Source organism: Solea senegalensis, linkage group LG7 (assembly GCF_019176455.1).
Source record: "Solea senegalensis isolate Sse05_10M linkage group LG7, IFAPA_SoseM_1, whole genome shotgun sequence".
Taxonomy (NCBI): domain Eukaryota; kingdom Metazoa; phylum Chordata; class Actinopteri; order Pleuronectiformes; family Soleidae; genus Solea; species Solea senegalensis.
The window spans coordinates 23,550,050-23,565,191 of NC_058027.1; the positions used below are offsets into that span (position 1 = coordinate 23,550,050).

Below are 15,142 nucleotides of genomic sequence, written 5' to 3' on the forward strand. Positions count from 1 at the left end.
GAACTGAAACACGACATGGAACAAACAAACCAACTGACTGGTTGCAGACACAGAGACTAAATACACTAGGAGACAATCAGACACAGGTGAGACACAGATAGGACACAGGTGAATCACATTAGGGCAGGGCAGACAATCAACGGGGGAGTTAACTAGGTACAACACACACATGAGGAAGATATACAAACTAAAAACTAAAAGTGCCTGGATAATCCAGGGATTGTGAAGAAATGACAAAAGTCCAGCAATTCATTGTGTCAAAGAAGTGACGATGTATTTAACTGCAAAAAGTATTTGCATATTCAGTAGCTTATCTGGGACGACGTGTGCGTAAAATCTGTCTCACAAGAGAATTCTGTAACAGAGAAAGTAGTTTTTCCTCCAAAGGTCAGACAAACCTAATGGGAACAAACATCAAGAACAAACTGTAGACGAACAAGACAACTTAAACACGTACAAGCCGCCATTCAACATTCAGGGCGTTTTCCTCAGTGAACACCAGAAAATTTAGCCGGATAAAGAGCAGCAGGTCTGCTCTCATCACAGGACACTAAGGCGCCATGTACACAACGTGACAAACTAATTATTATTTACTGCATATGTACAAATCCTTTGGGTTTTAATGGTCAAATAATAACATGATCCAAAAAAAGGGATGTCTTTGCGTGTATAAAGGAAATAAATACGTTAAAAAGTTTTAATTTTTTTTGTCTTGGCTGATGTACAGTATGCACAGTGTATATGTGACAGTTAGTGATGCTGCAGGATCGGCTGCTTCAGACGCAGCTCACTGCCTCCGGAAATAATGGGCGTCTGGTTCTCCATGTGGAAACGCACCAGGTGACCGATACTCAGGAACACCTGATCCCGGGTCCGCACCTGTTCACACAGGAGACACAGACGACAGCACTGGTTAAGCACTGGTTAAGCACTCGTTGAGCACCCTGTTTGCCACTGCGTTTGAACAAAAATACAATGATCATCATTGCTGCACCTCAGCTGCAACTGCAACTTTTAGTTTCTTTTAATTTCCTAATTGACAATTAAGTGTATTAGTCTATCTCTTGTAATTGTGATATAGTATTCATGTTGCTCCATAACTAATGAAAATGGAATGTTTGTTCTCTGTGTAGAACCTTCATGTTTACGTGCAGATTTGTCAAAAGTGTTGAATAATTGTTCTTCTAAAGTGTTCTAAAATGAGCTTTTCTGTCAGCACCACCTGATGGCCAACCTGTAGATGACACTTACACATAATTATGGACAGTTCCTGACATAATAATATCTGTAAAAATCAATGTCTACTAATACAGTTTTGAGGGAAAATGAGAAAGGGGATGTGCATATAATTCCTCTATCGATAATCCATGTTACATTTTCTAATGCAGGTGTGTGGAAATATTGCCTTGTCCCTGTTTGGTGGATTATTACTTTTTGTCCTAAAATAGCATTTGCAGTACCACATTTACATATTTTTAAATTTTTTTACTGTTGACAGTAATTTCACTTATGTAAGCACAAAGAAAATAAGTACAGAGGTACAAAAGTGTAACAACATGAGTGAGACTTACTTAACGTAACGTAATCAGGTTGCCATTTTTGTTGGTGTTGAACAAATATTGCAGCTTTAGAACAATATGAGATCAATAAAACTGTCTTAGAGTTTTGAAGTCACTGCGACTTCAAACTGCAACAAGGCTGGAAAGCGTACGCCCAGTGGAAGTAGGCTGCAGAGGGTTCGTAGCCACCTCAACATCCAGGCTGCTTAGGGAGATGGGAGTGCGAGGGAAGGCCCATCGGCAGGCATTAAAAGAGGAAGGACGCTGGGATTCACTGCTGAACCCTCAAAGGCGTTGTGGGCTATCAGCGAAACACCCAAGAAGGAGGGAGCCCACTTGACAACCCAATGGATGCCATCACTCAATTGAATATCTTTGTGCCATTGGTCATTTATTTGTATGTTTTTTTTGTTTGTTTTTTATTTCGGTTGAGGGATAGCAACATCTAGTCCTATACAACAGACCTGATCACCTGGTCAATCAGTGACTGCTGTGCAGCTGTGCAGATGCTACTGGACTCAATCGATCCATTTGGAGCCCAAACCGCCCCCATCTTGGCCACCGGGAGGAAGTGGACCCCATTGGCTGCAACTGAGCAGGCAAAGGCAACACTTAGACACAGGGACATCTTAGACACAGGGACATCGTGGGCCGAGTGCAGGACGGCAGGAGTGGTCTTGGCCTCGGGGCCAGTACACCAGCGTGGAACAAGGCCACTCCATCTGAGAGATGCAAGCTGGTGGTACAGGAGGTATGTCGAGAAGAGGAAGCGGGAAGGTGCGCACAAGCAGTGGCACAAGCAAAACAAGGGCAGTGGATGGCATGGAAAGGAGTGGAGAAGAGGAAGAGCTCCTGGAAAGAGCTGTGGGAGATGGAGGCATTCAAGGCAAGCTTTACCATCAGGGCTGCCTACGATGTCCTACCTTCTCCTGCAAACCTAAGCCAGGTTAGGTTCACACCATCCTGTTGGTGATCAACACCATTCGTCTGCGAGGGCGAGGGGCAATCAAGCCTCACCACCATAAGACCAGACACTGGGCAGCTGGGCAGAGCACGGGACTGGAAGCTGTTGGCCGACTTGAGCGCGAAGCTCTGCTTCCCAGCTGAGATCGCATCTACCAACTTGCGACCAGACCTTGTTCTGTGGTCCGCCTCACTCAAGCTTGTGTACATCAACAAACGCAAGAAGCTGAGGTACACTGAACTTGCAGCCGACGCTCCCAACAACAAGGCTGGAAAGCAAACGTACGCCCAGTGGAAGTAGGCTGCAGAGGGTTCATAGCCACCTCAACATCCAGGCTCCTTAGGGAGATGGGAGAGCGAGGGAAGGCCCATTGGTAGGCAGTAAAAGACCTCTCCAGGGTTGCTGAGAAGGGCAGCCAGTGACTGTGGATGAAGAGGAAGGACTTTGCCTGGGTCTTCAAATGAGTTGATAGCATCTAGGGAGTGAACCTGGGATGCTGGGATTCACTGATGAACCCTCTGGAGGTGTCGAGGGCTATCAGCGAAACACCCAAGAAGGAGGGCGCCCACTTAACAACCCAATGGATGCCATCACTCAATTGAGTGCCATTGGTCATTTATATTATTATTATTTTTTTATTTTGGTTGAAGGATAGCAACATCTAGTCCTACACAACAGACCTGACACCTGTTTTTTACTTTTGACAGTAATTTCACTTATTTAAGCACAAAGAAGTACAGAGGTACAAAGGTGTAACAACATGAGTGAGACTAACTTAAATTAACGTAATCAGGGGGCAGATTTATAACGATATGTGAGTGAGATCAATAAAACTGGGTTAGAGTTTTGCAGTTTGAAGTCACTGAAATGTTGATACATGAGCTTCACATTTTCAGAGGTCTGTGTGTGTGGACGTGTGTAAAATTGGGAAAAACTGAAAACTCCAGACACTGTTACCTGTCCGTGTGGATCAATCAGCAGTAGGTGGCGCACGTTGGCTCCCTCCATACCACTGAGAACATACTGACCAGAGGCAGAGCTGCTCTCTCTGACCAGGAAATCCCCACTGCAGGTGAGGAGTGACTCTGCCTGCTTTCTTCCCAACCTGTGGTGAAAGACACAATCTTACTGAGAAAGTTAAGACATTAGGCAGTTGGACACGTTAAAATTGGTAATTGACTGTGTATGACAGTGGCTTAGTGTAGGCAGTGTTTTAGGGCAATTTATGCTTGGACAGATGGAAAGCATGTTCCAAGTATGATGTGTGCATGTGAGTCCAAATGCAGCCAATGCTCAAGACTGAGCAGAATCACGAGTCCTGAAAATGAGAGTATTATATCAGCGGGAGCAGAAGAGTTGATTACTCACCGGCCATGGAACCAGCTTTCCCGCTGGATTAGGTCCTGGGTTGGTGACTCACAGAGAGGGGTGCACTCTACCGCTCTGACCTCACATATCACTGAGTCTAGTGGAACCACAAAACAGGGAGAGTATTACAGGTCAGCAGAGGTAGACTGCAGACAGGATCACTGGACCTGACCTTGCAGTCCATGGACACTCACTAAATATATGTACAATGCTGCAGAGAAAAAGGACACCCTTATCCTCAAGGACACACACACAGAAAAAATGCTACACATAGATACTACATGAAAGTGTGAGTAAATGGCAAATGAATAAGTGTATAAATAAATAACTACACAATGTGCTGCTGTTTTGTACCTGCAGGTGGAGCTGTAGTTTCTTCTGTGATGGAGCAGTTCTCATACAGTGACACAGAAACAGGCTGAGGCAAACAAATCTGTAACAGCACTAGAATGAGTCATACACACAACAAGATGGATCTTTGAATCTGTGCATGTGTGTGTGTGCTGTACACATTGCTCTTTCATTTTCATTAGCCTACAATAAAATCCCAAGGGCAAAGAAAAGAACAAGTTCCTCCCATTAGGGAAAAAGAAACACTAAATTTTCAAATATCACAACTCATCTATGAGCTTCTAAATAATAATTGCAATAATGATGTCACAGTGTCACTTATTATCAAATGCTTACATGCATGTATCTGAAATACTTACACACCTCCTGTGTGTCAGCATGTGTGTCCTCCTCCCTTGTCGTACGCAGGTCCTCCATTCCACCAGGAGGTGGCATCTTTCCTGGGATGGCATTATAGTAGCTGCATCTCTCACTGACTTGACCTTCATGTTTGGCCTTCTGGTCTGTTAATGTTTCCTCTGTGCTCCATCTGTGAGTGAGTCTCGCTGCTGCCCTGCAACCAGCAAGTGACATGATGTTAACCTCGCTGCCTCTGCTCACATGACCGCCACACACACACAGAGGACCGTAATATACATAGTGCATTCCCTAGCCCCTTAGCCTAACCCTACTTTAAAACCTAAACCCAATTCTAACTCTAAACCTAAAACCAGGTCATAACCCTCATGAAGTCCTTTTGAGGGTTGACAGAACGAGTGGGCCAGCCAAAATGTCCACCACTTCCTTAGGTTTAAGTTGTTTGGTCCTCACAAAGCTACAAATACAAGAAAACACACACACACACACGTATGTGCAGCATTTGTAGTGTGTGTTTCCTAGCCCCTGAGCCTAACCCTTACTTTAATCCCAACCCTTTACCCTAACCTAAATCCAATTCAAACTTAAAACCTAAAACCAGGTCTGAACCCTAAAAAAGTGACAGAACGTGTGGACCAGCCAAAATGTCCTCACTTTCTCAAAATGTCCCCACTTCCTTAGGTTTAAAAGTTGTTTGGTCCTTACAAATACAAGTTTGCGTAGCATTCATAGTGAGGACCATAATATACATAATGTATTCCCAGGCCCCTTAACCATAACTCTAAAGCCAGGTCTTAACCCTCAAAAAGTCCTTTAGAGATGTGCTATCTTGTATATCTGATGTGATCGGATGGATGAAATGTAAACATTAGCGTTGCAGTGTAATAAGCTGAGGGACAACCTGGGATTAGTGGAGAGAAGTGTCGGTGCGTGAAGGAGAAGTTGTCGGAAACGAGCGTCAAAGGCTTGACCTATGCTGTTGATGACCTCGCAGGCCCGACCCTGGGGACACTCCAGGATGTGACACGCTGACACAGAGAGAGAGAGAGAGAAAGCTTTTGTCTCCATAATGCTGACAGTGCCAACATTATTTTATCTATAATAATAATAATAATAATAATAATGATCATAATCTTTGAGAGAGAGCACAGAAATTGTTCTTTTACCTCGGTGACTGGTGACGTCCTTGGCAACATAAGCAATGTAATCTGCCATGTCCTTTAAAAATAAATACACTTTTAAAAAAAATGCAATGTATAATTAATTTAATAGTGCCAACAGTAAATACAATAATGTGTGGTGTGATTTGTCAGTTTGCTGTGTCTGTACAAATTCTGCTAACTTTTTGTCGTATCATCTAAACCAAAGTGTGTGAAGAGGTCCCCAGTGGGCTTAGATGGTACTGCAGGTGAACGTGAAAGGTCATTCATTGAATACAAATACCTTTTTAATTTTCAGTTTTGTAATTAAGTTCTTTAAATAGCTGTAAAATACAGTATGTATGACAGGTTTTTAAGAAATACTAACTTTTATAGCAGGTAATATACAGTACATAGCAATATTCTGACATTTTATATGTAAGTATCCAGTCAGTATTTGCACTCCTTGTTAATTTGTTCATTTGTTAATCATTATCGATGTTGATGGATGATATGTAATTACACACTTTGTTGTGAAGCTAAACCTTTCAAATGTCACATGGAGCTCAGCTGGAATGCTTTACATTTAATGAAATATCATTTAATAAAGATACTTAATTAAATCAAATTGCGCTGTATTAAAATGAGTTTGACACTCCTGTCTTTAGAGTTTGTTTGCTTGCCTTGTTGATTACGAGTCCGTAGAGAAAATGAGTGATTTTACATCTCCACAGGAGTTGTCAATCCACTACTGCCTCCAATTGTTGAACGTTAAAAATGTGATGATGTAACGTGTTACAGGTGTGACAGAGCACCACCAGCTGCACTTAATCTCGCAATCAGCCCCTGCCAAAGAGCCCATGCTTCAGCCTTTTTTAATTTAAACCTTCCTGTTCATGATAGTAATTCTGTTATCGTATGTTGGGCTGCTCTGATCCTCAGACACTGATCTCCAGACTGACCTCGTGAACTCAGCTCCTGATCTTTCTGCTCTCACAGATTCTTCTTTTAAATGTACTAAACTCAAACTCTCCCCGGGATTTCCCCCTCTGGACAAAACCTATTTCTGCTCCTATAGCCTTCCTCTTGCAAATAAACTTACCATTTAACTGTTTCTGCCCCGTCTTCTTGGAACTTTTAGTCAAAGTTCAAGAGTATAGAGCCGTCTGCCTTTATTATCGCTCTATATCTGTTGTGTTTCCAGAGAGCTTTAAAAACCAACAATAACATTTTAAAATCAATCCTAAAACGAATAGGAAGCCAGTGGAGGGAGGAGCAAAACAGTTGTGATGTGGGATGTGGTTTCTTTCTTCCTGATGTTATAAAAGCATGGACTAGAGTCTCTAAAACGAGGGTGTGCAGTGAGGGAATGTACACTAAAATGAACAGACTTAAAAGATCTTTTTTGCATTTTTATTTATTTTGTGTGAAAATAGTTTTTACTTGCAGTTAACCCGTTAAAGAAACTATACTATCTGACTCTATAACAAGTTTTATACTAATAAAGGCTCAACGCTTGAGTTTGTAGAGTTTGTTTCTGAAACACTTTTTAAAATATCTTTCAAAACAGTTTGTTTTGATGAGGAATGATAAATAGTTCACAATATAAATGTATTTATGATGCCAAATGTATTAATTACAGAAAAAAACATACAGAAATGAGTCATTACAAATTGATAATACAATTAAAAGACGGGCGGCATGAAATTGATTGCTCAAAGTGTTGCAGAGCCAAAATTCAATTTACAATTTTTTCCAAACCTATACGTTGCTTTTGCTTTTCTAAATTTAACTTGTGCCATGAAAAAAAAAAAGAGAAACTGAGACAGAGATTTCAGAAATGTCTTATAGTATGATAAACTATAACCCTGGAAACATCAAAAGTTGTTCTAGGAAATAATTAAATCTGCCAGGAATGGCAGGAAACCAAGAAGTAATCAAACTAAATTAAATCATCCAATGTGCTTGTGTGTGTGTGTAGTTTCCTGTTTGTCTCCCAGTACACCCATGAACATGTTTGTACATGTGAATCATTTGATGACATACACTTACTGTTTCTCCTCCTGAGGCAAAGGAAATGGCCTGCATTGGGTGGTGGGCAATCTTCTGAGGAGGAGGAGGAGGAGGAGGAGGAGAAGAAGGGGAGGAAACACAATCAACGGCTCAATAATTCAGACATTTCACAATTATTGATTGGCCTAAAGTGTTGTGTGAGGTATCACCTGTAAGGACGAGGCAGCGATCACAGTCACGCTGTCTGTGGAGACAGTGAGCACAATCCTGCGCCCGGAGAACTGAAGGTTGACATGACCGAGGACAGAAGACGATCCCCGGTCCACAGACTGAGGAGGACACAGGCGTCAGTTCATCTGGCTGTGTGTGTGTGTGTGTGTGTGTGTGTGTGTACATGTCTTTAGTAGGCTGTTTGGACCAGTTGTCAAACAAACCTATCTTTGTGAGGACATTTTGACCTTGTGAGGACATTTTGGCTGGTCCACACAACTTTAACTGACTTGGTTTTAGAGCTAGGGTAAGGGTTTTGGTTAGGCACTTAGTTGTGAAGGTTAAGGTTAGGGTATATGTCTATGTCTATGAGTGTACTTGTATTTGTTGCCTGTTAAGCACATTGCACCTTGTCAGGACCAGTAGTCCTCATGGAGACCAAAACCTGGTCCGAATGAGGCTAAGATTTGAATTGTGGTTAGATTAAGGTTAGGGTTAGGCATTAACTGGTTATGGTTAACACTAGGGTAAGGCATTTAGTTGTGTGTGTACTTGTATTTATATCTTTGTGAGGTCCAACAAAACATGAATACCTGTCTTTAACCTTGTGGGGACATTTTGGCTCAGGACCCACAACATTAAAGTGATTTTTCAGGGTTAGAATTGGGTTTAGGTTAGGGTTAGTGTAAGGGTTAGGCACTGAGTTGTGATGGTTGAGGTGTTGGGGAATGCATTATGTCTATGACATGTCATCTGTAAGAGTTTTTGTGTGTCTGCGTGTGTTTGTGTCACATACCCTTTTACTTTGCGCTGCTGTCTTGGCAGAAGTCCTTTCACAAATCCTGCTGATCGCTTCTCTGCACACACACACACACAAACACACACACGCACAATTACATATTAGTGAGTGATTCAGCAACAGTTTCTTCCTACAAGCCATCAATCCACAATGTCATAGATTCAAATACTCCTCCATCATTGCTTTATTATAACCTCTCTTCACTAATCTTACATTTATTTTCTCAGCGATGATGTCTTGGTTGTGAAAAAAAAAAGAACAAGGAGTCATAGAAAACTGGAGTCGTTGAATGTGCACTCATAATTGGCTCAATAAAGCCATTTATGATTCTGAGAAAAACTGGGTGAGGTCCATGTTTGCTTCAACTACTTTTAATAAAATTATGTTTTGGTCCAGTTATTTCCAGCAACAGGGTTCATGCCCCCTTGTAGCATGTCAATAATTCTGCAAAACAAACTCACAGAGTCTCACAAATGTCTTTGACAAGGTTATTGTTTGTTTTTAATATATAAAAAAATAAGTTAAATGTTTATACTGGAAAGTAAATTATAATAAATATAATTAAATACAAAGTACAGTCATGATCTGTTACAAGCTATTTCTTGAAGAGATTTCTTAGACAAATTCTCGTGATATCCCGTTCTAAAGAACGTTTATTGTCTGTAACACCGTACATTTACCTTTTTTAAAATGTCCTAAAGTTAATTGAATTAAAAAATTCGGACCTAAATATCACTTTTTAAGTTACATGTTTGTCTTTTGTGAGCTGACACTTGGCAGAAAGGTCAGAAGAACCATATGATGAGCCACATGCTGTTCTTATTTACACGTTTGTGTCTATTTCTCAGTCAAAAAGGTGACAAAAAAATGCCTTCAATTTTGTAAAAACAACAACAAAAAAGTACAATTTCAAAACTACAATTAATTATTGGCCAAAATGTAAATTTAATTTTATTTTATTTAAATAACTGACCCCCAATGTGACCCCTGCACTGAAGAGAGTTTTTCTTCTCCTGGAAAACAAATCTCTCTCTCTCTCTCTCTCTCTCCCTCTCTCTCTCTCCCCCCCCCTCTCATATTATGAGTCTATGGAAGATCATCAGCAGGAAATTCCTCTAATGTGATTTTCTTCATCTGGTGATGTTGTGGACAGAAGACGCTGTGTCCGCCAGTGTATTGGCATCTTTACGAGGATGTCAATATCAAATGACGAGGAGAAAGAACCCCCATTTATGAAACGTAATCCATTTAATTTGATGTTCCCTTTGAAATATTTTGTTAAAATAAGCCACACATGTCTTCACTGGCTCACTGACCGTCTTACCCTCTGCCTCCTGGCCCGTGTGAGCTTCAGCTCCTCCTGTGACAGTCAAATGCTAATTAGTGCACATAATTAGGAATGAATGGATGTTGATTGGTTAAAAATATGATCAAATTATCCGTTCAATCAGTGTTTCCTCTCCCCAACATCAGTTCATCCAGACATAGTTTTGTTCTCAGCAGTTTGCTGCTCATTCTACACAAATGTATGTACAGTACTTTCAGTAATTCTGTGGCCTGTTTTAAACCCATCCCAACGTATTTTCCTTATGTCTGACTTAGAGTCAGTGTTTTCCACTGAAAGCGCAGGTGTCAAAGTTGGGGCCCGTGGGCCACATGTGACCCTACAGTCGATTTCATGCGGCCCACCACTTATAGCTCCAAATCAAAACAAACAAGCTCTATTGCAAGCTCTATCATTTTGATATTTCTGAGATTGATTTAATCAATCTGGTTCCTCACTGTTTATTTAATCAGTTTTTATTGGTTTTCAGTTATTTTTCTTTATTTTATTTTTAATTTGTTAGTTTTATTTTCTTCCTTTTGCCTGATTTTATGTTCTGTGTTAAAGAGTTCATGACAGAACATAAAAGGGACTTTTTAAGTTGTTTTGATAAATGTTCGGTAAATAAAGATTATAAAAAGAAAGAATCTTGGTGACACAGTGAAAAATTACCGTGTGACTTGCATCCTCGTCTCAAAGTCCAGGTTCCTCATGGACTGGGTCACCTCCACACTGCCCATGTACTAAAAATACACAACAAAACACACACACACAGACCAGTTCTTAACTGATTTAAAAGTGTTAAATAATTCAGGTTTAGAAACAGTCAGTGTAACAAAGTCTTAAAGGCCCATCATGTACAGTAAGAGTGGGTGTAAAACAGAGTATGTTCCAATTTCCATTTCTATTCTGCAACTGTAGCTGGAGGCAGACCAGACACACGTGTGTGTGTGTGTGTGTGTGTGTGTGTGTGTTCATTGAGGACAGTCACAATGTCCATTCTCATCCCCATCAGCTCGCGGGCCCCTGCTCCTGATCACTCATGCGCACACACGGCTCCGGTTAGGATGGCATGGACTCTACTGATACCGGATACACACATGCACACACACACACACGCACACACACACACACACACACACACACACACACACACACACAAGCGAGCAGAGTAGATGTAGAGAAGAGCAGAAAGCCAGGATGAGTCACTACTGCCTACACAGGAAGCTCAGTCTGAGTGGGAGGGTGAACGTATGAAAGTGAGTGTAATGGTGAGAAGTGAACACAGGAAGAAGGCAGGAGTGTGTGTGTGTGTGTGTGTGTGTGTGTGTGTACCTGGATCTGTTTCCTCTTTTGGACCTTTTTTTCAGGGACAAACACTGAGCTTGTTTTGGACCAAAGCCTGGTTCTAATGACACATAATCTCATTTCTAAGTTAATGGTGAAATGTAGGAGTAAGATTTGAATTGTCGTTGAGGCATTAAGTGATTGTGGTTCGGCTTAAGGGTTTATTTCAGCTGCCCAAATAAATGGAAGTTAGTCCAATGTCCTGATAAGAATAGCTGCACAAACCTGTGTGTTAAGATTAGAATAAAGGGATAATGCTATGTTTAGGATGTTCAAATGAATGGAAGTCAATGCTGTGTTCTAAGAAGAGTAGTCCTCATGGAGACCAAAACCTGGTTCTAATGAGGCAGTTATGGATTTAGCGTCAGTATGATGTTTTTTTAAGGCGTGTGAACCGAAACTTGTGTATTCATGCCTTGTTGTGATGAGAGTGTTTGTACCTTGATGTCATGGTGGACTGCTCTGTTTGCTTGTCTCACGCCTGCATCATCACGCGTGTCCTGGGAGCAGCAGGGAGGACACCCGGGGATCCAGGGGAGGCTGGTCATGCGATGCAGGGTGATGGGTCTTTTTGTGCAGCACAGAGCCACATGAGTGAGGCTCTGACCTGCACACAGTGGCACATGAAGGCAAGGCTGGCTACAAATCCTCTGATGATGTCCTGACCCCCACTCTGTCCCTGCAAAGCATCTGTCCGTGTGTCCACCCTTGGTTCTGGCCCCAGCTGTGTTTCTGTGTCCCGTCAGGCCACGCAGAGAGACGGGACTTTGGAGTCGGATGTTGGCCACACGGGGGATGAAGTCCCTCAGCGTGGACGAGCCGTGGTGTGAAGGCGTCAAATCCGAGTCAAAGTCCAGTTCCATCCTCTGGGGCGGCATCTTCTGAGGCTGATCCTCCAGAGATGTGAGAGAATCGTTGCGCAGGCGACTGTATTTGGTGCGTTTCAGCATGCCTGCAAGTAGAGGATGAAAGAGTCCAAGTCAGATATACTACATGCAGTAGTAATCATTTCACTGCAGATTACATGTGGCCCACCACTTAAGATAAGATAAGATATTCCTTTATATCATGCACTGGGCACATTTACATTGTCACAGCAGCAAAGACAGTAAAGATAAAGATAAATAAATAAAAGTACAATATAGAAAGACATATAAAAAGTTAAAATAGAATGTACATTATAGACAGTTTCCAGAATAAATACAGTTTGTTATATACTGTTATAGTATGTTATATACTTGGTATAGTATGTTGGATACTGTTATAGTATGTTATATAGTATTTTAATTACAGTTGTCAACATTATTATTGTTACATCTTAAATTTCTCCGTCTTTGATATTAATTGCAAATTGGGAAACACATGTATGTATAGCGTAGAGCAGGGGATCAAACAACAACCCTCCATTTGAAAGACAACCCGCTCTACCACTGATCCGCCGCACCCAACATCTAAGTCTGCGATTATAACCTCATCATCAGCTATGACGTGGATCTCACACACACACACACAGACATACAATGATGGTTCTGGTGAATCATCTGATCTGGATCGTCTGAGGTCAGATTATCATCTTCTTCACACCAGATCGTACTCACCAGCGTGTGACAGTGGACGTCCTGTGTGTAGCCTAAAGTCCAGTCTGGTCCACTCCACTCATGCTGAGGACATGACACTTTTCCCTCTGAGATCTGCTTCTCCTCCACATCCACTTGTATCTCCTCTGTGAGGCAGAGCACAATTGTGCAGCTTTTATGAATGAACTTTCTCTCCCCCCCTCCCTCTCTCCCTCCCTCTCTCTTTTTTATGAATGAGAGGCTCTCGCTCACTCCCTCTGTCTGTCTGTGAAGGTGCACGCGGCTCAATGTGTGAATGGAGTGGAGGAGAGATTGACACACAGCCCCCTCACTCACCCACCCCCACACCCACAGACTAACATCCAATCACAGGCGGGCAGGGTGACTCATGCTGCACACACACACACACACACACACACACACTTTTAATACACTGAAGTAGAGCCAGTACACTTCATGAGTGCTCCATTTCTCTCTTCTCTTCCAACACCAGATTTGCTCATTCCCCCCCTTGAAAAAATGTTAAGTTAGTCATTATTACTATTTGTATTAAATGAGATTAGATGAGATTTATTCAGTCGACAGTAAACCTGTTTGCATGTCATATTCAAATCACCTGTAAGAAGCACACAAGCGGAAGGAGACCTAAATGGAACCTTTTTGCATTTCCTCCTGATAGCAACATGTTTTTACATCCTGCACTTATTCCTGATTAAAATAAAATAAATAAAATTGTTCACGTTTCCACATATGTACAAGAAACGAGAATAGTAAAGAGGTCATTTTTGGACTTGAAGTGACATTTATTTTTTCACAAAAGTGCTCCTTTAAAAAGATGATCTGGATGTGATTGAAAAGATGAGATGAAGCCTGGGTGCATGAAACAATGAGCTTTGTCGCCTCCCTGTGGCCATTCAGTGGAACTGCAATGTGGGACCACAAATAACCAAATTACCGCCATTTTATCAGGTACACCTAATTTGAATGTATTTTGATTTTTTAGGGGTTACTATTTTCTCACTAATTACTTGCCTTTTATAGGATTTTCCTTTAAATCTTCTTTTGATTCTGATACTGTCCTTTATTTTACAATTGTTTTGTAATATCAACTTATATATCTGCTTCTGGTCTCTCTCTTCAGTCTCTACCTCATCTCCCTCTTGTCCTTTGTCTTCTGTCCCCATTCTTCCTTTCACCCCAACCTGTTGAGGCAGATGACTGCACATCTTTGAGTCTGGTTCTCTCAGAGATTTCTTCTCTCCACAGATGCCTAGTGTTTGCTCATTGTGTGAACTGTTGTGTTTCTCTTCTCTCTTTAATATTGCAAAGACTTCTGCCTTACTATCTGGTCCTATATTGAATTGAATTAATATTATTTTGTGGATTTAATGAACCACACTGCGTTATCTTACGAGAGGAGATGCCTGTTGCAGAGAGCAAAGACTGAGCTGGATCCTAATGAGCTGAGTGAGCCACAGCTTGTTAAAGCAAATATCTAATCAGTCAATCACATGTCAGCAAGTGACTGCGTCCAGTCACGTAGACATTGTGACGGCAAACTCAAACCGAGCATCAGAACGAGGGGGAAAGTTGATTTAAGTGTCGTTGGACGTGGCACGTAGACAAACTAGCGATCCACTGGGATTTTCCCACAAAAAACATTTATGTAGATTACATAGAATAGTCCAAAAACAGAGAAAAATAGAGCAGTGAGTATCAGTTCTGTGGGCTTAAATAACTTGTTTAACCTGCTACAACACATTTTTTTAACTAATTATAATTTTCTTCACACTCAAAATTCCTCAGCTCCACTCTGATCACAAAGCCAGTATTTCTGATTAACCTCCAAGCACCATCAGAGGAAGCTCACGTCGCACAGTTTGAGAACCATTGTTATATTGATCAATATGAAGGTAAGTAAACGCATGATTTTGTCCATGGAATACTAACTTGTGTACACAAGAGTGGACAAAGGATGAGACACTCTTCCAAGTCATTTACTTAAACAACATTTTAATGATGTTAATCCTCTGCTCATACAGATTAAAGAGTGATAACAGGATTATGAGAAAGAGCTTCTAACAATGTTGCTAGTGATGCAGTCTGAAGGAGATGGCCTTAAATATCCATACAA

General features: G+C 41.4%; 1 protein-coding gene across 3 annotated transcripts; it reads right to left on the reverse strand.

The window, feature by feature from the left end:
* Positions 1–248: 248 nt before the first annotated feature.
* LOC122772281 (SHC-transforming protein 4-like) lies at positions 249–13,194 on the reverse strand. Of its 3 annotated transcripts, none has more exons than XM_044030179.1 (13): positions 13,030–13,194; positions 11,872–12,383; positions 10,757–10,827; positions 8,758–8,818; positions 7,961–8,080; positions 7,791–7,844; positions 5,766–5,817; positions 5,501–5,627; positions 4,606–4,795; positions 4,246–4,324; positions 3,892–3,988; positions 3,481–3,628; positions 249–879 (listed from the first exon to the last, which is right to left on the reverse strand). In XM_044030179.1, exons 2-13 carry the CDS (start codon positions 12,379–12,381, stop codon positions 751–753), a joined length of 1,638 nt encoding a protein of 545 aa, XP_043886114.1. In that variant the 5' UTR covers positions 12,382–12,383; positions 13,030–13,194; the 3' UTR covers positions 249–750. The 3 variants fall into 3 exon arrangements, with proteins under 3 accessions (XP_043886114.1, XP_043886115.1, XP_043886113.1); XM_044030180.1 differs by having other exon boundaries at positions 3,892–3,958; positions 4,246–4,335; positions 4,602–4,795; XM_044030178.1 differs by having other exon boundaries at positions 4,246–4,335; positions 4,602–4,795.
* Positions 13,195–15,142: the final 1,948 nt, after the last annotated feature.

Bases quoted from the DNA above. Each gene is read 5' to 3' on its own strand.
- LOC122772281 (XM_044030178.1), bottom strand. From the start codon at position 12,381: ATGCTGAAACGCACCAAATACAGTCGCCTGCGCAACGATTCTCTCACA. The intron at 8,819-10,756 runs GTAATTTTTCAC...GTGTGTGTGCAG, and splicing joins ACGAGGATGCAAGTCACACG to AGAAGCGATCAGCAGGATTT. The intron at 7,845-7,960 runs GTGATACCTCAC...CCTCCTCCTCAG, and splicing joins TCGCTGCCTCGTCCTTACAG to AAGATTGCCCACCACCCAAT.